The following is a 22,503-nucleotide window of genomic DNA, read 5'->3' as shown; positions in this document are numbered from 1 at the left end:
GACAACTGGTTCCCACAGAAGGATATCTGATGTTTTCTAATTGAAAGCAATCACTGAGAGTGGCTTGACGACTAGTCTTTAAATTGAGCTGGGAGGGAGCTTACCTGACTGTATTTCAGCCGGTGTGCTGTGCGAGACGTTGCATTGCTGGTTTATTGCCGTGACGCTGATGTTATATGTGTTTCCACACATTAGGTCTGTGACTTGGCAGGTGGTTTTCGAAGTGTTGCAGGATGCAATATGTCCATCTGTACTTACAGCGTTTACAATGTAGGACTGGGCTCCACTGCTTGGTTCCCATAACACTAAGGCAATGTTACTGGTACAGTCTAGCTCGGCATCTACACTCTGAGGGACACAGGGCACTGGGATTGACAGCAGTAAAGTTAGTATCTGAAAACAGTATGCAGGAAACTATCTACACAAGAGTACACTTAACCTTGTCATTAGCAATTAGCAAGAGCAACAATAGTAAAAGGACTGACTTATGAAATAAAAAGGTTATACAAAAGGTTAGCGAATAATATCAAATATAATGAAGGGCCTGGTCTGGAGAGAATGAAATGGGTTCTAATGTGAACATACTTAACGTAAACAGATAACACCAGTAGCTTTACCTGACTCAATATCCTGGCTGATGCTTTGTGAGCTGTTGCAATGGTCACTGAGTGCAACCACTGTCACACTGTAGAGCTGTCCACAGTCCAAATCAAGAATCTCGCAGTTTGTGTGGGTGCTATTGCATAATGCAGTGTCCTTGTCCTTGGATTCTGCAGTTGCTATATATGTTGTTGCTCCTTCACTGTAAGTCCACTGCATCAATAACGTATTGGTAAAACAATCCAGACAGGCTTCGGTGATCTGGGGGGTGCACGGAGCTACGTTTGTTAAAGGGGAAAAGGAAACAAGTTAAAAAAAGGTGCTTGTATCTGTTCCCTTGAAATTGACTGTAATGGGTAACATGCTTACTCAAGGGCATCTTAGAGTATTGTAGACAGAAGACATGCAGAAAAAGGGAGGAGAGAAACAAGGTGAAGAAAAGGAGAGGAAAATACCATTTTGTCATTTGATTTGATTCCCATTGCTCACTTTGTCTTCCATGGTGAAGGCAGTTTTAAATACACTTAATTGACAGGGGAAGTAATCATGTGCAAGATTCAATAGCTGGAAATATCAAACTATTTCCAGAAGTGAACATCTTAACTCTGCCACTGATTGTCACATTTACTGTCATCCAGATGTTTGAACCCCAATAATGATGTACCATAGCAGAAACAAATGACAGGGTTCTGAGAAGCGTGCACAGCGCCTTTTCAAAGCTGGCTATGAAAGTGTCATTTTTGTAGTTCTACCTAGCTACAGTACCTGCTTGAATGCTGGTTGGTTCACTTGGTTGACTAGAGCAACTGCCATTTACAGCCACCACATGCACAGAGTACTGGAGGCCACAAGTCAGGTCGGTGAGGAAGCACTGTGTGTCGTGGGCAGAGCAGGAGAGGGTGCTGCTGCTGCTCTCTGCCCTCACTGTGTAACTCACTGCACCGTTACTGTGATCCCAGGACACTAACGCACTGTTCCCTTCACAGTCCAGCTCAACTGTGACATTCTGTGGGGTGCACGGAGCTGGAAAAGACAGCCATATTTAAGACACAAGACATAAACTTACAGCAGTCACAGTGTTCTCTCTGACAAAACTATTTCTATGATTGCTTTATTACATTGCTTGATATAGCATATCTATACAGAAGTTAAAACATCACAAATGGAAGCTAGCTGTTAATGTAAAATTACCTGTTTGGTGTGTAATGTAAAAACTCTCAGTAGAATTGCACTGATCGTCTGAGGCTATTACTTGTACAAAGTAGAGCTCCCCACACTGCAGATCAGTAATGAGACATGAGCTTTGTGCAGAACTACAGGACTGCCTCGCATCATCTGCTGTTTCAGCCGTGGCAGTGTAAAACTGTGCCCCATCGCTTGCTCTCCAGAAAACCTCTACACTGTCTGGCAAGCAGCGCTGAAGTGCAGTAACAGCACCAGGAATGCATGGACCTGATACAATAGGGAAAAAATGAACTTTGCAAAACATATAATCACAGGAAGACCATTCACATCATAACATAAATACTGATGGGTTTGTAATCTCTGGCATTGGCAACCTCCCTATGTGTCGTGTCTAATTGTTTAGTTAAGCTAGTAAGAAGTGTCATCTAGTTTTGGTTTCTGTGTTATAAAACAAATCACTTTACCTGTTTTGATTTCAATTGGCGCACTCATTGGACTCCTGCATCCACTACTCAGAGCAAAGGCAGTGATGGTATAAACGTGTCCACAGTGAAGTTGGTCGAAGTCACAGTGGGTATCGTTGGTGTTACACTGTGCAGTGTGCCCATCTCTCCCCTCTGCAGTGACAAGGTATAATTCTGCACCCTTGCTTCCTTCCCAGGTCACCGATGTTGTGTTGTAGAAACAGTGTATGTTTGAAACAAGGTTTTGTGGAATGCAAGGTGCTGCAATCACAATAAAAAAAAAAATATTGAAAAACTACTTTTCCTAAGAGACCTATTAGTTTACCCCTGTTTTTTTTCCATCAACAACTCCCTACAACAGATCAGGGGGAATTGAAGGTTAGTGGATGTCCTTCGATCCTACCATCAAGCCAATCGGCTCTTTAAACCAAGGAACTCAACAACCGAGGAGAGCCATCGGCCCTTGGAGGACAAAGGACAGTAAGGGTTAGGGTTAGGACAGTAAGGGCCACTGTAGCACTTCAGCTGATTTGAGAAACGCCCTCTGTTGAGCCAGAGAGACCCCCTCTGCCAGATCCCCTCCAGACAATTAGTCTAATAGAGTGGGCCCCTGCTTTTCTGAAAGCAACAGTAATGGTACAGTACCTGTGTATACTGTCGTAGTGTTGCTCACAGAGCTGTCACAGTTGCCGTCCTCTGCAATCACATAAACCGTGTATATCTCCCCGCAGTGAAGGTCAGTCCAGTTGCAGGCCGTGTTCGTGGTGTTACACACATGGATGTGCCCGTCTATTCCCCGGGCTACTGCAGTGTAGGAAACTGCACCATCACTTTCTGTCCATGTTACCGAGCCACTGCTGACCTCACACCCAGGGTCAGCTGCCACATCCTGCGGAGGGCATGGGACTGAACAAAGGAGACAAAACCTAAACTTCAGAATATGTACAGTGGCTGGGCATTCCCAGATAAATACACAAACACCCGAATGTCAACAATAAGAAACAATTGAATTAAACTTCTGAATTGTTTATATTTAGTTTTGTGACATGACATTTGTAATTGATGTTTCCATTAAAATCCATTCCCCTACCTTTAGCTTCATTGAAATTCTTACTTCATTCTTTATCATATTTTAAGTAAATTTATATTAACACTGTACAACACTATACAAAGCATAATGCACATTTCAGAAGAAACATTTGACTCTACAGTGAGTCATTTTAATATACTCACAGGAAGTTTATCTTACCAGTTTGGATTTCAACAGTAGTGCTGGCTAAGCTGTTACACCTCTCATCTTGTGCAACTACAGTGATGTTGTATGTCTGTCCACAATACAGATCAAGGAATGTGAAGGCCGTGTCATTTGTGTTAAAGTCTGTTACATGCCCAAGACCTCCCACTGCTGTTACAATGTAGGACGTTGCACCGCTGCTCTCCTCCCACACCACTGACACAATCTCGTTGTCACAGGCAACGTGGGCTTCCAAACTCTCTGGTCTACATGGCGCTGTGGATAGACACAAAACCAGAAAGACTGTATGTTAGACAAGGAGTCTGAGTCCACCTGTAGTCTTTTTATTATTTCAAGCACCATTTTAGTTCAGTTTTCTAGTCTGTTAACTTCTTTATTACTTCTTTACAAAGAAAGCTGTTACTTGTTACATAAAAAATACGTAGAGAATTACTCTCTGCTTTTAAACGTTAATATGAAAGATTTAAAGTTTCGAAAGTGCGATGCTCTATAACAAAAATATCTGAATTAAGACACTGTTGAAAAACATTATTGAACCAAAAAATTATAAATTACAAGCAGAACCAAAAAAAACCTTGAACATAGAAAGTACCTGTTTGGACTTCCACAGAGGAACTTGTTTCACTGCTACATCCGTCATTGAGCGCTGTGACTCTGATGTAGTAGCTCTGTCCACACTGTAAGCCACTGATGTTACAAGCTAAGCCGGTGGAGTTGCACTCTGCATTGTATCCGGAGTGTGTTGTAGCTGTTGCAATGTAGGCATCTATTCCTTCACTCTGCTTCCAGGATACCAGGACAGAGTCACTGTCACAATCCAATTCTGCGTTAACATGGTCAGGGGCACAGGGCACTACAAAAAGAAAAGTGTTCACTTATACCAAGCAAGATTTGCAAGAAAACATTTTTCTTAAGGACACCTTTAAAACAAAGAAAAATCATAACCAACTGAAATTTCCCATTTTGTCACCTCTGCTTCCCTTGGTGTAACATATGTATTGAAATATTGATATGCCTTCGCTTTTCCCTAGTATAAAACATGAAATGGCCAAAGGTATTTGCATCCCATGACAGTCAAATGTTAGACTTACTAGTTGTAATAGAAACTGCTCTTGAATGTATGATGTAGCATTGTTCACTGAGGACAGTCAAGCTCAGGTTATAAACCAGTCCACAGTGCAAGGTGGTGAGGTTGCAAGCTGCGTCTGTTGTGTTGCACGAGGTAACATGTCCATCAGTTCCTTCTGCAGTTACAATGTAGGACTCTGCACCATCGCTTAGCTCCCAAAACACCCATGCTGTGTTATTGTCACAGTCCATCACTGCATCGATGTAATCCGGAATACATGGTGCTGTATTGGAAAAGCAGTTATGTGATCAGATGCATATGCGATCTGGATAACTGAAGCAGCTTTGGATCACACACTATGCACAATACCCAGTAATAATTCACAGTTAGGTAACATACCTGTTGACATAAGGACACTGGCACTATGTAAGCTTTTGCTTTCATCATTAAAAGCTGTGACACTAGCAGTATACTCATGTCCGCACAGCAGGTCACTAATTTCACAGGTCGTATCAATGGTTAGACATGCATTTCTCGGTACATTCCCTTCATCTACTGTCAGAAGATAGGACTCAGCACCGCTGCTCTCTTCCCATGAAACAGAGACAACGCCTGTCTCACAGTCAATGCTGGTGGTGACAAACTGTGGAACACAGGGCTCTGGGGAGACATAGAGAAATAGGTGTCAGAATGTACCATTATATAATAGAAAAAAGCATAATTCCACAGTCTTAAACACTTCAACCTTCTGTAGGCCTCTGATTACCAAAACATAGAAGAAACAAGGAAGCAGAACTAAAACACCAAAATTCCAAATAAGAGTTTGTGTTTGTGAGTAACACTACAGTGTCTTATAGGAGAAAATGTACTATTCTTTGTGTGGATGTCAAACCAGTGTTGTGCTAGTCAAACTGTAATGCAGGTCTAGCCTACAAATACTAATCTAAGAAAACCATATGGATCAGGTCTGGAACCTCCGCAAGATAATTCTGGAGTAGTGATGGCTTGGAATGTAGTTTCCTACTGATTGAATATGAGGGCGGGTTGAATGGAAAATTGCATCTGCTTGCTTTCTTTCTATTGAAGCAGGGAAGAAAAGCACACCGGGAAGGCTCACCAGTTTCAAGCTGTGTGACAGCAGAAGTGTTTGTATTGTTGCAGATGTCGTTGTAGGGTGTGATAGAGATGTTGTAGACCAAGCCGCAGTGCAGCTCTGTGACAGTGCAGCTGGTGCCTGCCGTGTTGCAGGTGGATAGATCTCCATGGATGCTCTGCGCTGTTGCAATGTAGGAGTTGGCTCCGTCACTTGGGTCCCAGCTCACCAGGGCTACTGATGAGGAGTACTCTGCCTGGACATGATCAGGGATGCAGGGTTCTGAAAGACATCCAGGGCAGGAAAAGTGTTTCAAAATTTTCAGGAACATTTTATACATGTTTAAATATTGTGATAACTCAACAATTTCTGTAAGTTCTGTTTTATACTGAACTTGTAAAATGGTACCATTTGTAGGTACTTTTTTTTTAAATTGTATTAAATATTTGTATATTGAAGGCACTAGTACGTAGCTACCATCCAATCACTGCATAATTACTCAAAAGACACATGTTGGGAAGTATCAATTCTAGGAAGTATTGGGCGAGTACAGGTTTCTGTTGACTAACCTGTTTTCAAGTAATTTGTTAGTATTCCTGAACTGTTACAGGTTTGATCAAGAGCAAGTACGGTTATGTAGTACAGCTGCCCACATAGAAGGTCTGAGATGATGCAGTTTGTGTGACTGGTGTTGCAAGAGGCCATGTGCCCGCTGATCGCGTGCGCTGTAGCTGTGTAAGAGTCTGCCCCTGTGCTGAGGTACCAGGACACCGTGGCAGTGCCAGAGAAGCAGTCTACAAAGGCTTCAATGTCCTCGGGCATACAAGGCACTGCAACCAAAGGAGAAAGAAATAAAATCAATATAAGTGTGACATATGTTATACATAAATGCACTACGCATTACGACAATGGGAATGAAATACCATTAACCCCACCAACAGCAAAAACGATTGATCAGACTGGAAATCAATACACATAAGATGTGTCATTCAGCAGAGATGTTCACTTATTCTCACCTGTTTTCGTTTCAATAACAGGGCTTTGGGGGCTGATGCACACATAATCGGATGCTGCTAATGTCATGTGGTAATTCTGGCCGCAGTTGAGGCCTGTCAAGTCACACTGTGTGTCTGTTGTGTTGCAGTGCATTTTGTGGCCATGACTTCCTTCTGCAGTCACCATGTAGGATTTTGCCCCAGCGCTCTGATTCCATGAAACTGATACAACATTCGTTCCACAGTCCAGTTCAGTTTCTATTCTCTCCGGGGTGCATGGAACTGGAAATCACATTTTAAAAAGTTAAACATTAATGGTCTGAAAACAGGGCAGGGTATTGTTAAACTGGAATAGGACCATGCAAAATGTGAACTTTTATAATGCATTACCGCATAAAGAACGTATCTACTTTATGTTCAAGCAAAAAAGCTAAATTAAATCAATTTTGCCGTACATTTCCACTGATATCAAAAAACAACAGCAACCCTTCAAATCAAGAATTGTCTTGTTAAGTGAATCTTTGATCACCCCCACTGTGTCTTGTAATATTTATTTTAAACACTGCCAGTACCTGTTATGATCTCAGCCACTGGACTTGTTTTACTTCTGCACATAATATCCTGCGCTGTGACTCTGAAGGAGTATGTCTGTCCGCAGTGCAGATCAAAAAGGTTACAGCTTGTGTCAGATGACCCGCAGGCTGTTGTGTGCCCATCCTCTCCCGTAGCTTCCACTGCATACCTCTGAGCCCCATTACTGGAGTCCCACCTCACTACAGCAATGTTGTTTCCACAGTCCAGGCTGGCATCTATGTTTTGTGGAGTACAAGGGACTGCAAAGTACGGAAAACCATTAATTAAAAGTTCAAATAAAGTCTACAAAAAAGGTATATATATTACACTATACAAAAGTTTCAGTGTTTGTCCTTCGTACCTGTTTTGAAGATAGACTCTGCACTCTGAGTACTGTTACAACTGAGACCCTCAGATATAACAGTCACGATGTATATCTCTCCACACTGCAAGCCAGAGATCTCACAAGCAGTTTCTCTGGTGGTACAGTATGTTGTGTTCCCATCTGCTCCTTCCACTGTTGCTGTATAATTCACTGCTCCATCACTGTGACCCCAAGACACCACCACAACGTTGTTGCTACAGTGCAACACAGAGTTCACATCCTGTGGAGTGCACGGTGCTGCAGAACAACAGACATTGAATTCCGTTACATTAGCTTGACCTTTATAACAGGCGATAAATTTCTCTCAGTATCATTTTCATCTTCTTTTGTATGTTCCAGCCTCTTGCTTGCATGCATATATATTGCATGCATGCATGTCTTTACCTGTTTCAGACTTTAAAATGGCACTGTGTCCACTGTAACATCTCTCATCTAGAGCCTTCACTGTGAATGTGTATTGCTGTCCACATTTCAGACCACTGATTTCACAACTGGTGTCGTTTGACTGACATAGGAATTTATCTCCAAATGTGTCCTCCGCTACGGCGATATACCTCTCTGCTCCATCAGCCCGGTCCCATGTGACCCAAGCGATGTCTCCCAGGCAGTCCATCTGAACCTCAGCAAGTGGAGGAACGCATGGGGCTGTGGACGTTACACAATCAGGTCACTTCCAGAAGCTTTAGCCGTTACTTTAGGGGTAGTGCAATTTAACAGGAATCTTTTTGAGACAGACAGATCACACAAAAATAAGAAGTTTCACGACCTCTTACTTACCTGTCTGCATTTTGTACTCAGAGCTCTCAGCACCACTGCAATCCTTATTTGCGGATTTAACAGTAACCCTATACTCTTTTCCACATTGGAGATCAGTGATGTTACATGAGGTTTCAGATGAGTTACACAAAGATATATGTCCACCATTCTCCTCTGCTTTGGCCAGGTAAGCCTCAGCCTGGTCGCTGAGGTTCCACGAGATGGAGGCGATATTCGTCACGCAGTCGAGACGAGTGATCACCTCTACTGGCGGACATGGTGCTATAGACAGAACACAATAACAGGGAGAACATGACAAAGCCGTTTAATCTACCATTCAAGTGGTACATGTGCAATAGATACAGGAGCATGTACATTTTTTAGAAAGTATTAAATTTCATTGAAAAAAAAAAAACTATTCATATTGGCATGTTCTTAAAAACACCTCAACACACCACGACAGAGCTTTTAAAGTAAGTCCTTGGCCTTTAGAGGGAGCTTAATTTGTCAACTTTAGCCACTCCACAGAAATCTATGCTGAGGGTTGGCTTCTGAGCTTTTCTATTTCGGAGTCTCTGTTAATAATGGTTAAGAATGCTTTGAACTTTACTGATATTTATCATCAGCTGTACTGTACAGCACACTGTTATTACCATACAACAAAATGAGGGTCTAAGAGAGCCACAAACAAAGACTGACTCCCTCTTCAAGACTTCTGACTTTATATATTTTCTCAACAAAAAAAATCTTCTCTACTCAGCACCCTATGAATGATGAGTTCTAATGATATGTTACGAAGTCAATGCTTCTGGAAACCCCCTGAAACTGTGGAGCTGAGAGAACCCGCTGTGATCTTGTAAGCTTTTCCATTCATGGTCAATGCTAGGCATTAATGTTAGAATATAATAGCAACCACCCAGATTTAATGATTCACTTTACCTGTCTTCATTTCCAGAGAAACGCTTCCGGAACTGTTGCAGGTGCCGTTGAACGCTCTAACTGTTATATTGTATGTGTGTCCACACTTCAAACTAGGCAACATGCAGTTTGTATCAGAGGTGTTACATCGATATATATCCCCGTCGCTACTTTCTGCTATTGCTGTGTATGAGGTGGCTCCTTCACTGCTCTCCCAGGATATAGAGGCAGTGTCATTTTCACACTCCAGGTGAGCTTCCATGTAATAGGGAACACAGGGCGCTGAAAACAAGGAAACACAAGCATTCAAATTAGATACCGCTGCATTAAACTGTGTAGACCAAGCTGTTCCATCATCACTATAGATCACATAACTTTTTGGTTGTGTTCTGTGATGGACAACTCAGCAACCAGGTAGTCAACAGCAACAATGTGAGAGACAATAGGGGCCCATCAGGCACAAAATGTAACTGAATATAGACTTGGTCTATAAGAATTGCAATTTTCCATTGGTTGATAATTAGACACACTATGAACTGCTGTAGCACACACAAGCACGATGAGTGTGGACTTGAGTAAAATAAGCTTTTGCACCAATACCAATGAGATACAGTTGTTTATGTATAGCATTGACAGGACAGCTTACATCACTCTGTGCAGTGCTGTAGTACATTACCTGTTTGGATGGTGTAGACAGCACTCTGGCCTCCGATACAGTCTCCATGCAGTGCAGTGACTGACACATTGTACTCCCGGCCGCACTGCAGGCTGGAGATCTCACAGGCTGTTTCACTGGTGTGGCAGGAAAGCATTTCCCTATTCTCCCATTCTGCAACGGCCACGTAGAAGTCTGCCCCATCGGACCTCTCCCAGGACACTGCAGCCTTGTCAGAGCCACACTTGAAGAGGACTTCCACTTGCGGTGGCTTGCATGGGGCTGCAGTTACAAAGAACAGAAAGTAAAACGACACTGCTTGCTGTATGTGGCACACATTTTTGTATAAGGTAACAGAAATAACCATGCTGCTGAGGTGTAGGTTACCTGTGTTAATCCTTATCCACGAGCCCTGTGAACTGTTACATTCGCTCCCAAGCCCAAGCACTTTGACAGTATATATCTGCCCACATGGTAACGCGCTAATGTCACAGGTTGTGTTCGTTGTGTTACACGATGCTACATGACCGGTGGCAAACAATTCTGCTGTTGCAATGTAGGATTGTGTGCCGTTAGCCTTGTTCCAGGAGACTGATACAGCGTTTGTATCACAGTCTAAAGAGGCTCTCAGATTTGTTGGATTACATGGACCTTTAAATAATCACAGAAATCAGCAATTCAGATAAAAGACAAAGCTGAGACAGAGGAAGATGTTAAACAGCGGTACCACTATTATAATTGCATTCACATCGACATACAATATTCACCAGCACTAGTGCACTTTTAATACCCTATAGCAGTATAGTGCTTACCTGTTTTTACTCTAATAGGTATGCTTTCCTGACTATTGCAGTTGTCATTGGATGCCACTACTACAATCGAGTACTTCTGACCACACTGCATTTCCATCATGGAACAGGTGGTATCTCTGGTAGTGCATGATACCACATGCCCCTGATATCCCTCTGCAGTGGCAGTGTATGAGGTTGCACCTTCAGCCTGGTCCCACGATACCACTGCAATGCTGGAGCCACAGCCAATTCGAGCGTCAACATTTTCTGGGGCACATGGCGCTATAAGAAGTCGAGGAGATAAAGATTTTACAATGTATTGCTTAACACCATAATACATATTACATTTTAAACAATGCATGCCTGTTTCTAATCTCATCGACTCAATGTAGATAATAAAAGAATACCAATTTCCTACTAATTACAGTACAGAAAAAACTGGGTCACATTTGTAGTTGAAGGTAATATTTGAGTTGATTGTTATGGAAACGGAACCTAAAGAAGACTTTAACCTTCTTCCTCTGAAGTGTGCGTATCTAATAGAAACATGCAGCTCAACAGTCCCAGATGAGAGTCAGTTACAAAATGGTTTCTGGTCGGAGCCAAAAGGCGAATCCACCACGCCATTTTCATGCTACATGCTACAGCTTTTTGGTTGACGTTACATTAATGTTCACCACTCGAGTGGTAAAATCAGAAAAGACAATCCAGAAGTTTCCCTTTAAATTGAATTTGTAACTGCAACCTACCTGTATAAAGGTCCAAATCTGAGCTGGTCAAACTCTTACAGGTACCAGTCATCCCAAGCACATTTACTGTGTACTTCTGACCGCAGTTGAGGCCAGTGAGGTGACAGGTTGTGTCACTGGTGTTGCAAGATGCTGTTTCTCCAATTCCTGCTGAAGCTTTCACGCTGTATAACTGAGCTGCTCTGTTCTGGTCCCATGATACAGAGGCTATGTTGGTAGAGCAGTTGAGGTTAACAATTGGATTCTCCGGTGTGCAAGGGACTGAGGATAGAAAAAAACTGGTAATCACACATACGAATATATATATATATATTATATATATATAATATAGATATATATATATATATCGTATATATATATATATATATATATATATATATATATATATATATATATATATAATTTTAATAGCAAGTTACTCATGGCTTTGAACTGCTCTGTTGCAGAATCCGTTTTTATAGGTATAACAGCAATATGATATTTATACCTGATTGAATTTTATAATCGGACCCTTTGAAAATGTTGCAGTTGACAGTTGAACTGGTCACAGCGATGCTGTAAGTCTGTCCGCACTCCAGCTTAGTAATGGTACAAGCTGTATCAGTGGTGTTACATGACACAGTGACGCCATTGCTTCCTAACGCCATCGCAGTGTAAGATTCAGCTCCTACACTTTTGTTCCAGTTCACTGATAAAATATTTGCATCACAGTCTAGCTCGGCATCAACATTTTGTGGAAGGCAGGGTGCTGCAGAAATAAAACAAAGGATATCATATGACAATTAACCAGTGCTAGAATAAAAAAAAAAAAATATCAAGATCTTGTAAGTAGTGACACAAGACCAGGTCTCCTTGAAAAAAGGAGATTTGTAATCTCAATGGCTTTCTATATTCATAAATGAGGTTCATCATAATTAAAGTGTCTGCTGTGATTGCTCATGTTTTTCACACACTGCACCAGCAGATTTGTAGATTTAACAAACCAGGATCAGCAAACAGCAGGGTATCTCAATTCTTGCCAAAGGATGCTCTGAAGTGAATCTGGCCTGCTATGCTGAGGAAAACACACCACCCTGTACGATGCTTGATTAATTACTCCTGACCTAGTTTCTAAACTTCCTTGAGCATCACATTCTAATGCTGTATTTTAAGAGTTTGTTTTTGTTGCTCTGAGCAATTGGTCTTCCTCTTAACTAATTGCTGTTGCAGTATAACGATAGCACCACGTGTAGTGTAACATTGATTGATCTGAATGCATCATTATTGTAACTATTCATCGGTATCTTAGTTCACTATTTAACAGAGAAAGGAGTAGCATGAAAAACAAATACAAGGAAATTACCTGATTCAATCTTAAGTGAAGAATCTATAGAGCTGTTGCAGGTTTTACCTGCTGACACAACAGTTATTGTGTACACCACACCACAGTCTAATTTCACACCACAGCTTGTCTGATTTGTGCTGCATGAAATACTATGTCCGTGGTGTCCTTCGGCAACTGCTGTGTAGGACAGCGCTTCCTCACCCTGTTCCCAAGTAACAGTTCCAAAATTACTCCCACAGTCCACCTGTGCTTCTATTTTTTGAGGAGGGCAAGGTACTGCAGGCATAGAAAACATTGAAATATCAACCAATACTGGAAATATTTGCATCAATGAATACACATGCTGTAAACTACAAAAGAAATGAAACACATCTATCTACATGAATTCAATAAACGTTTTTTTTTTTTTTTTATAACACCTTTTGATTCAGGTGAGGCAGTTTTCGAGGGCATTCATTGATAAGCACCATTCTCACCTGTGTTTTACCGATTAATAGAGAAGACATACCTGTTTCCTGTGTCAGAGTGGCGCTCATGTGACTGCTGCAGATCTCGTCCAGTGCAGTGATCCTGAAAGTGTAATCCCGTCCACACGGCAAACGTGTGATGTGATAGGAGGTGTCGAATGTGGTGTAGTTGGAAGTGTGACCGTCCTGTCCTTCTGTCAAAATGTAAGATTTTGCACCTTTGCTTTGATCCCAGGTTATTGAGATGATGTTTGCATCACAGAACAGGTGCCCAACCACATTCTTCGGGGTGCATGGGGCTGTAAGAATCCCAAGAAACCATCATTACTGAGGTGAGTGTGTTTCAGTAGCGACTGATGGTGATGCACGAAGGCCGATCGCTCTCTACTAGAGGACAGGTTGTGAGGTATGTGCTGTGGTATTCTGTTAAGTGGCAATGGTTTTGGAGTTGGACAAGAGTTGGAAATATACTCATGGTAAAACCCTTTGGAATATCTCTTCAGATCCAGTACTTTACTACTCACTAGCAACACACTGTATGATCAAACCTCTTGGTTACACCCAGAACAGTTTATCATAAAAGATAAACTCCTGGGGCTCCCGAGTGGCGCATCCAGTAAAGGCGCTCTGCGTGAGTGCAGGATGCGCCCTTTAGCCTGGACGTCGCCGGTTCGAGTCTGGGCTTTCCACAGCCAACTGCGGACGGGAGTTCCCAGGAGGCGGCGCTCAATTGGCTGAGCGTCAGAGGGGGGGAGGGTAAGGTTGGCCAGGGTGTCCTCAGCTCACCGCGCACCAATGACCCCTGTAGTCTAGCCAGGCACCTGCGGGCTTGCCTGTTAGCTGCCCGAGAGCTGCATTGTCCTCCAACGCTGTAGCTCCTGGGTGGCTGCATGGTGAATCCAAAGAAGTGGTCAGCTGACTGCACACGCTTTGGAGGACAGTGTGTGTTCATCTTCCCCGCTCCCAAGTCAGCGCAGGGGTGGTAGTGGTGAGCTGAGCCTAAATAATAATTGGGCATGTCAAATTGAGAGACAATAACAAAAATAATTGGCAATAGCTAAATTAATAAAAAAATTAAAAATAAAAAAAAAGATAAACTCCTGGTAGGTAGGACTCATACACAGCAACTGATATGCCAGTCTATAACATCACATGGCCATTTTTAAATATAAGTTAATGATACACTTCACAATGGATATTACCTGTTTTAAATTCATGGCCAATGCCCCGTAAACTATTGCAGTCTGCCTCCACTGCTACCACAGCTACAGTGTATGTACTCCCACAGTGCAGGTCTGTAAAGTTACATGTTGAGTGACTTGCGTTGCAAGTGTGCGTGTGCCCATCATTCTCAGTTGCTGTTGCAATAAAGAGTTCTGCTCCCAATTCATGCTTCCAGGATACTGATCCAATGTTAGTTCTGCAGTCCACTGTGGTTGAAATGTTAGCTGGAGGGCATGGCCCTAAGAGAATTTCAAACAGCATAAAATTAGGATGGTAGTTTTGTAACAAATGCAAATAGAGTGAAGTTCCTATTAGCACACCAATACTGAGCTAATATGCTAATCTTGATAGCCAGCTTGCTAGACAAACTACAATATGATGAACAAAGTGTAGAAGTACTTGGTGCAAGTTGAAAAGCAGCGCTCCGGAACCCGGTGCACTTCTGCCCCATTGGAGTCACTGTGATGTCATACTTCAGTCCACAAGGCAGGTTTGAGACAACACAGTTGTTGCTCTGGGTGCTGCAAGCTGCTTCAGTTTGTCCGTCCTTCCTCACTGCTGCCACCCTGTATGACACTGCACCTTGGCTAGCACTCCAGGACACTGAAGCATTGCTGCTGGCACAGTCCAGGCTGGCACTTACACTCTGAGGGGGACAGGGGGCTAAACACAGAAGAAAAATAAATCATTCAAATCAATATTGATGTAAGATGAGGTGTATGCCCTGCATCCTATCATGGCCAGATGATGACAATATATTGAACATAATTTCTACAGGGCTTTGTCTAGTACTTGTTGTATTACTTAGAGCTAACTAAAAAAATAACCTTTCTATATATTTAGAACATTTTGAATTGTACCTGTTTCTATTTCAGTGGAGTTGCTTCTGACACTGTTACAATTATTGTCCAGTCCCGTGACAGTGACTGTGTATTTCTGTCCGCAGAGTAAAGATGTGATGTTACAGATGGTGCCTGTTGAATTGCAGTAGAAAAGGCGTCCGCTGCTTGCTTTTGCAGTGGCTGTGTAGGACACTGCTCCCTTACTGTGAGCCCACGAGACAGAGGCAGTGTGAGCGCCACAGTCCAGGCGTGCCGCCACATGTGTAGGTGCACAGGGCACTTGTAAAAAAAGACATTTGATCAGCTATAATTTCAGAATCCAGAAACTTCATTTATACAGCACTAACAGCACTAAATACTCGTTTTTTATTTCTGTATTTTCTATGTTCTATAGTCCAATATGCACACATGTTGAAACAAGCATTTAGTAAGTAATCAACTGCCTGCACGTGGATTTACAATGTAAATTACAGAGTGAACCCACTCTTGTAAACATACCTGCATCAATGTTGTAACCTGCACTCATTGTACTTTCACACTGGCCCCCCTGGGCTGTGGCATACACAGTGTAAGTCTGTCCACATTGCATACCGTTGAGGTTGCAGGTAGTATTGGTAGCGCTGCATGATATCTGGTGCCCATTCGCTCCTCTGGCGGTCAAAGTGTAGGACACAGCTTTGTTTCTCTGCTCCCACGACACTGAAGCAGTATTACTTTCACAGTCAACTCTTCCCTCAGTTATAGTGGGGGCACATGGTGCTGAAATCAAGAAAAAATAATGAACCAAGGCAAACTTGAAGACAATCTGCATATGCATGTTTCAATTCAGAGGCTAGGTGTACCTGTTTGAATAGGGGCACTGTTAAATGGGGTGCTGCTACACTTGGAATCCAATGCCAGCACTGTCACATTGTACAGCTTTCCACAGATTAGCTCGTTGAGCTGGCAGGTGGTGTCAGGTGTGTGGCACGAGACGACGTGGTTATTGCTGCCATCTGCCATCACAGTATAGCTCTCCGCACCTGGACTGGGATCCCAGTACACTACAGCAATACTTGTAATACAGTCCAGACTAGCAATAATGTTCTGTGGGTCGCACGGGGCTGTGGACAGAGGAGAAAACACTGGTAAATGAATTTGCTTTCTAGCAAGCCCCTTTCTCTTTGAAAACTGCTTGGAAGAATATATTGTTGTTTTAGCTTTACGGTATATATGCCAGCAGCTGTAAATATTATTGGAACTGTCTTTATATTTATCCTATGACGGTAAAGATGTGTTACCTGTCGTTACAGAAGCAGAAGAGCTTTCAGGGCTGCTGCATTCTCCATTCTCTGCTAGCACAGTTATGGTGTACTGTTCTGCACACTTCAGCCTGCCAACACTGCAGCTTAAGTTCCCAGTGGAGCAGGATTCTGTGAAATGATTCCGACCCGTTACTGTTGCCGTGTAAGACGTGGCTCTAGATGAGCGATTCCATGAGACGTGCACAGTGTTGGTTTCACAGTCCAAATCTCCACTTACATTTGAGGGTGCACAGGGCGCTAGGAAAAGAATAAAATACAGTACACAGAATCAGTCACATTGTTTTATTTGAAATGTCAGCTGAAACGTGTTTCAAAAAAAGAAGAAAATAAACCGCACACTGAAAAAGCAATCCCTTTAAAATAAAATAATATCATTTTGTAAACATCAGAACATAAACCTGTGTTAAATAAAATCTGACAGTTACTGAAATAAAATAAAAAATCATGACACAAGGTACCAAAAAAAACCTCGTAAAACTTATTTGATTTATGCCACTATATTGGCAAAAATATAATAATTGCTCTTTGCCACGTAACCCTAACCAACATGACCTGTACATTCATTTCTCTAGTCATTAAATCAAACACAAGGTTATATTTAAATATTACAGATATGTTAATGGTAATATGTAAGAGGTAATATATAAATATTCCAATGTACCTGTCTCAAGAATGCTGGCAATGCTGTCAGGGCTGCTGCAGGTTTCACTCACTCCTCTGACAGTGATGGTGTACTGGCGTCCGCACTGCAGGTTCATGACATTACAGTTGGTGTCCGTGGTGTTACAGGTGAGTGCTGCCTCATTAGTTTCCCACACTGTACTAATGTAGGAATCTGACCCTGTGCTTTGATCCCAATACACCACAGCAATGTTGGTGTTACAGTCCAGGTGTGTCTCTACATGCTGAGGGATGCAGGGGGCTAGAGCAATCAATACACAGTTAATAGAGCTAAGCATTTTAAAATGTAAAATGACAAAAGTATCTTTATTTACTTATCCTCAGGGAAACCCACATTTGTTACACCTACATCAAAATTAGGTTTATGGAGATATATGTAGACAGACAGTAAATACACCACTTTTAGATATTGTTTTTCTGTCTTTGCTGTGCAATGAACAAGTTAACCTTTTTCCATTTGCATCACCACTACCTTTCAAACCAGAGTCTCTTCACAAACCAGTCATCTGTTTGATTACACTACTGAGTTACAGTGAACTTCATCTTTCGCCATTGTTAATTCATACACAAATCTCATTAAACCCAAGCCCGGGCCAATGTGTGTTCATTTAAATTGACCCCCTTACCAGTTTCTTGTTCATAAGCCTGGCTCTGTTCACTGAAACAGTTGCCATCCCACGTTATCACAGTGAATGTGTATCTCTGCCCACACTGCAGGTCCATCATGTTGCAGTTGGTATCTGTGACGTTGCATGATGCTCTGTGGCCATCATTTCCAACAGCTGTTGCTGTGTAGGCTTTAGCGTATCTGCTGGGGTCCCAGGAAATGGAGGCAACGTTGGTCAAGCAGTCAATCCTGCCTTCAACATTTAGTGGAGGACATGGAGCTGGAGAGATACATGGGATGCATACACCATAAATACTATGCAAGGGCGACTTGAAGTGTTTGGACTGTGAAATACGTTACAAGCTTAAATAATCAAAGTCGCACATAATGGCATTGCTAACTCAGCAGTAAACACACTGTACCTGTCTGAATATTATAGACTGAGCTCTGCTTGCTGGTGCAGGTGTCGCCTGAGGCTGTCACGGTCACTGTGTACTTCTGGCTGCACTGCAGGTCAGGGGTGTTGCACGTTGTCTCTGTGGAGTTACACTGGGCCCTGTATCCATTCTCTCCCAGCACAGTGGCTGTGTAGTACTTTGCCCCTTTGCTCCGCCCCCAAGTCACTGCAGCTGCACTGTCATTACAATTGAACTGAGCTGCTAAGTTCTGAGGGATGCATGGCACTGGAGTGATAGAAAGCATGAAAGGATTTCATAAAAGCAAAAGCTGTTAAAAATACAAATAAAGTGAATAAAATGAAATGCTCAAGACCAGCTCTGATCTCATGTATGCCAAACGGGCCACTTGGTTGCTGTAATTTCAGAAGTTTAACTACACATACCTTCCTGAACTATCTCACGTTGACTCGGCTGACTATGGCACGTGCCATTCGATGACATCACTAAAACAGTGTAGGACTGACCACACTGTAGCCCTGCAATGTCACAGCTTGTGTCTGTAGAGTTGCAGTACTTCCAGATCCCATCTTCAGCTTCCACTATGGCACTGTGCACTTCCGCTCCTGCGCTGGGGTCCCACAATACTTTGACAATTCCAGTTTTGCAATCAGTGCTGGTCTTGATATTCTCAGGGATACATGGCACTAAGATCAGAATGTGAAATATGTTTAGGGAGGCCTATCAATGATAGAAACCACTGCTTTGCCTTCCTTTTTCAGCAGTAAAATCATTTCAATAATTACAATAAATGAATACGTGCTTAATAGTAATAAAACCAGTTACCCGGCGTCATTTGAATGCTTTTTGATTCAGGACTTGCACATGTTCCATCATGGGAGTTTACACTGACCATGTAGTGCACCCCACATTTCAGATCAAGAATGATACAGCTGGTAAACATGGTATTGCAGGTCAGGTTGCTCCCATCCTTGGATTGCAGTGTAGCAGTGTAGGACTCGGCTCCTAGACTCTGATTCCACATCACTAAAACCATATTAGCAGAACATTCCAGGAAAACCTCATTTACTACTGGTACACAAGGAGCTGGAAGAAAAGAGATGTGGATTATTCCTTTTATTCTGAAATTAGTAAAACACACGAGACATTAGCTGCTGGGATATTCTTGAAGGTAAAATAAATTATAATTAGATTATTATTTAGAATTTCACATACTTCTTTAGCAAAACTTAAAAGGAACCACAAACAGACAAACATTTCCGCTAGCGCCTTCAGCGGTGTACGGATACATTAAAAAGACAAAAAGGCTTATCCTGCCCATGTGTACTCGTCACTATGGTATGCTAGAATGATGACTTGCTCTCAGTTCTTTGATTTAATGCTACCTGTCTGAACTGTCACTCTGTCACTCTGCGAGCTGTTACATTTGAGATTGGTTGCTGTAACATAGACAGTGTATGACTGCCCGCACTCTAGAGCTGTGATTTGGCAGTGTGTGTCACGGGCAGCGCAAGCATGCTGGGTTCCATCTGATCCTTCAACAGTGGCAAAGTACATAAGAGCTCCGTTACTGTAGCTCCATGACACTGACAGGGAGTCCGTGCTGCAGCCACTGTCAGCTGCAACGTTCGTAGGGCTGCATGGTACTGAAAGACAAAACAAAAAAGGGAATCATCGTATTAAATTGGGTTAAATAGGAAGCTACTTCTTCGGACAAGAAAGGTATTAGGAATTAGAATCACTGTCAGCCTCCCCTACTAAAAATCATTGCGTGACAGGAAGGTAAACAATATAAATACAAAATAGTGCAGAATGGACCGTACCTGGCTCCACCACTTCACCAAGAGCTTGAGCACTTGCGCACTCATCATCTGATGCTATAATCCAAATGCTTAAACTGTTGCCGCACTGTATGCCTGGCATGGCACAGCTGTTGGAGAAGGAGCTGCAGTTGTACCGCTTTCCTGTGTTGTCCGTGGCTTCCACCGTGTAGGACAGGGCCCCCGGTGCAGTGTCCCAGGATGAAATCAGCATGTTGGATTGGCAGTCTGCTATGGTTTTTATATTTTTTGGCTCACAAGGTGCTGAAAGATACACAGCCACAGTCAGTCACTATGACTACAGTACATACGTACAGCTCATGTTACTGTACACTATATACAATTTCAATTTGAATTACATTTTCTTTCTTTTTTCTTTTTTTGTTTTCATTTACAATATTCTTGTATAATATTCAGAAAAAAATGAATAAACCTGAAAACATACAAGACATCCAAAATCAAACTCAATGTAAGCCCCAGTTTTGTTTGTGATTTCGGGAGTACTGTAGGAAGTAGTCCTGCTAGGGTACTTTACCTGTTCGAACTCTGACAGGAGTGCTGTTGGCACTGCTGCATTCCCCTTTTACTGAGGAGACTCTGAACATGTACCCCATTCCACAGTTTAAATCTGTGAAGAAGCAGGAGTTGTCTGTGGTCCTGCACTCCATCACCGCCCCGTCCGATCCCAGAGCTGTTGCTGAGTAGAAGTCAGTGCTGGGAGTCATGTCCCAGAAAAAAAAAACAACATTGCTGAAGCAGTCCCGGTAGAAGTCCAGGTTTATAGGTGCACAAGGAACTGAAAAAAGCAAAGCAGAGATGTACATAAAATCATTCAATATCATAGTTTTGTCATTTCATTCTCTGACAACAGGGATTTTTTTTTTTCTTAACACATAGCTTCCATAAGTAATTTATCTGTCCACCTTCGTGAATGTTTTATTGAAGTTGCTGTCTAAATTCCCAGCCACATTGTTGTTTTCATAATTAACAGGTTGAAAGGATCAGAGGATTAAAGGGACGGTCTCTGAAAGCAGGCACTCATATGTATGGACCTAATCGTCTCTAATGATGATGTATGTGTTTCATTACTTTTCCTCTTGGATAGCCAGTTAGTTTGCCTGGGCGATCTTTACTTACGATTACGGCCAAAGAAATGCTACCTGTTTGAAAGACAGCAGTTGATTCCGCAACACTTTCACAACTGCCAGCCAGTGCAAAGACATGCACAGTATAGTTTGCTCCACACTTCAGACCCATGATCTTGCAGCTGTTTGTTTTTGTGGTGCAGGAGATGGCCGCCGTCCCATTCTGAGTGGTAGCCGAGGCTCTGTATGAAGTTGCACCTGAGCTGGGATTCCACGTCACAGTCGCAAAGCCATCGACACAGCTGTAGTTTGCTTGAATGGCTGAAGCTGGGTCTGCACCTGTAAATGAGCATTGGAACAATAAAGCACATGGAATTAAAATAAAATGTGCACTGGGATAATATACAGTGTTCAGAAAAAGAAAAAAAAATATCAGAAAGAGAATATCAGAAAGCATAAAGTTTTCTTTTAAAATGTAATTCTCATTCAAACGTGAAATTGGATTTTAACGTTTTAATGTTATATTACATATGATATATATATATATATATATATATATATATAATATTTATAATAGAGGCTTCCCGTAGTTCTAGGGGCAGAGCTCAGCTTGCTACGCTAATCCTATTGGTTCCTCAACCTATATAGTCCTGGCTCGTCTTTCACTGCTTGTTCTGAAGTCTTTCTCCACCGCCTCCTTTGCAACTGTATCTCCCTTCTGGGGGTCAGTAGTCCTCCATCACCCGGCCTTGGTGACCTCTGACCAGCGTTCAGTCACTTATCCCACACTACACTTTACATCTTGCAATGCTGGGCTTCGATCTTTGAGCTGGTAGTTCAATACAACCAATATTTCTCTTTTACTGGACCCAAATAAAATACAGAACCAGTTTAGTGGCCTGAATCTGGTTATAAATCTTGCTTTCACTTTCAGCCGGTAAATCTGTTTTTGAATCATCATTGGACTCTATGCTTCACTTACTTCCAGTCCTATAAGTGACGTATGATTCCTCTCCGAAAATCAAAAAGTTGTTGGCGGACCTTAATCCAAAGAGGTAGTTGGTGCATGGTATAAGCTTATTGATGACAGCAAAGGTATCTGAGGTTTTTAAAATCTCCGGGGTGCTGCTGAGGTTCTCATTCTTATAGATGAATACTCCATACAAAAGGACCTTGTCCACTGGCTGCCAGTCAATACGCACTGCATTCGCACCAATGTTTGAAAGAGTGCCACCTGTTGGCGGT

The 22,503-nt window shown here is 42.3% G+C and overlaps 1 protein-coding gene across 1 annotated transcript in view; it reads right to left on the bottom strand.

The window, feature by feature from the left end:
• The window catches only part of LOC121330711, a 29,889-nt gene extending 8,991 nt beyond the window's left edge, over positions 1 to 20,898 (bottom strand). The window contains exons 1-39 of the mRNA XM_041277434.1: positions 20,709 to 20,898; positions 20,177 to 20,437; positions 19,925 to 19,999; positions 19,179 to 19,439; positions 18,779 to 19,039; positions 18,360 to 18,620; positions 17,957 to 18,217; positions 17,311 to 17,571; positions 16,626 to 16,886; positions 16,188 to 16,448; positions 15,844 to 16,104; positions 15,364 to 15,624; positions 14,903 to 15,166; positions 14,482 to 14,742; positions 13,321 to 13,578; positions 12,831 to 13,088; positions 11,976 to 12,236; positions 11,489 to 11,749; positions 10,761 to 11,021; positions 10,336 to 10,599; positions 9,970 to 10,230; positions 9,315 to 9,575; positions 8,397 to 8,657; positions 8,004 to 8,264; positions 7,596 to 7,856; positions 7,234 to 7,494; positions 6,683 to 6,943; positions 6,236 to 6,496; positions 5,691 to 5,948; positions 4,973 to 5,233; positions 4,596 to 4,856; positions 4,097 to 4,357; positions 3,499 to 3,759; positions 2,895 to 3,155; positions 2,250 to 2,510; positions 1,792 to 2,052; positions 1,366 to 1,623; positions 618 to 878; positions 105 to 365 (exon numbers count right to left, since the gene is read on the bottom strand). Of these exons, the coding sequence (XP_041133368.1) occupies positions 105 to 365; positions 618 to 878; positions 1,366 to 1,623; positions 1,792 to 2,052; positions 2,250 to 2,510; positions 2,895 to 3,155; positions 3,499 to 3,759; positions 4,097 to 4,357; positions 4,596 to 4,856; positions 4,973 to 5,233; positions 5,691 to 5,948; positions 6,236 to 6,496; positions 6,683 to 6,943; positions 7,234 to 7,494; positions 7,596 to 7,856; positions 8,004 to 8,264; positions 8,397 to 8,657; positions 9,315 to 9,575; positions 9,970 to 10,230; positions 10,336 to 10,599; positions 10,761 to 11,021; positions 11,489 to 11,749; positions 11,976 to 12,236; positions 12,831 to 13,088; positions 13,321 to 13,578; positions 14,482 to 14,742; positions 14,903 to 15,166; positions 15,364 to 15,624; positions 15,844 to 16,104; positions 16,188 to 16,448; positions 16,626 to 16,886; positions 17,311 to 17,571; positions 17,957 to 18,217; positions 18,360 to 18,620; positions 18,779 to 19,039; positions 19,179 to 19,439; positions 19,925 to 19,999; positions 20,177 to 20,437; positions 20,709 to 20,898 (9,916 nt within the window). The remainder of the gene's footprint in view (positions 1 to 104; positions 366 to 617; positions 879 to 1,365; positions 1,624 to 1,791; positions 2,053 to 2,249; positions 2,511 to 2,894; positions 3,156 to 3,498; positions 3,760 to 4,096; positions 4,358 to 4,595; positions 4,857 to 4,972; positions 5,234 to 5,690; positions 5,949 to 6,235; positions 6,497 to 6,682; positions 6,944 to 7,233; positions 7,495 to 7,595; positions 7,857 to 8,003; positions 8,265 to 8,396; positions 8,658 to 9,314; positions 9,576 to 9,969; positions 10,231 to 10,335; positions 10,600 to 10,760; positions 11,022 to 11,488; positions 11,750 to 11,975; positions 12,237 to 12,830; positions 13,089 to 13,320; positions 13,579 to 14,481; positions 14,743 to 14,902; positions 15,167 to 15,363; positions 15,625 to 15,843; positions 16,105 to 16,187; positions 16,449 to 16,625; positions 16,887 to 17,310; positions 17,572 to 17,956; positions 18,218 to 18,359; positions 18,621 to 18,778; positions 19,040 to 19,178; positions 19,440 to 19,924; positions 20,000 to 20,176; positions 20,438 to 20,708) is intronic.
• Between the last annotated feature and the right edge of the window lie 1,605 nt (positions 20,899 to 22,503).

Source organism: Polyodon spathula, chromosome 18 (genome assembly GCF_017654505.1).
Source record: "Polyodon spathula isolate WHYD16114869_AA chromosome 18, ASM1765450v1, whole genome shotgun sequence".
NCBI classification, from domain to species: Eukaryota; Metazoa; Chordata; class Actinopteri; order Acipenseriformes; family Polyodontidae; genus Polyodon; species Polyodon spathula.
The sequence above is the reverse complement of the archived record's forward strand: the minus strand, read 5'-3'. Positions and strand labels throughout refer to the sequence as shown.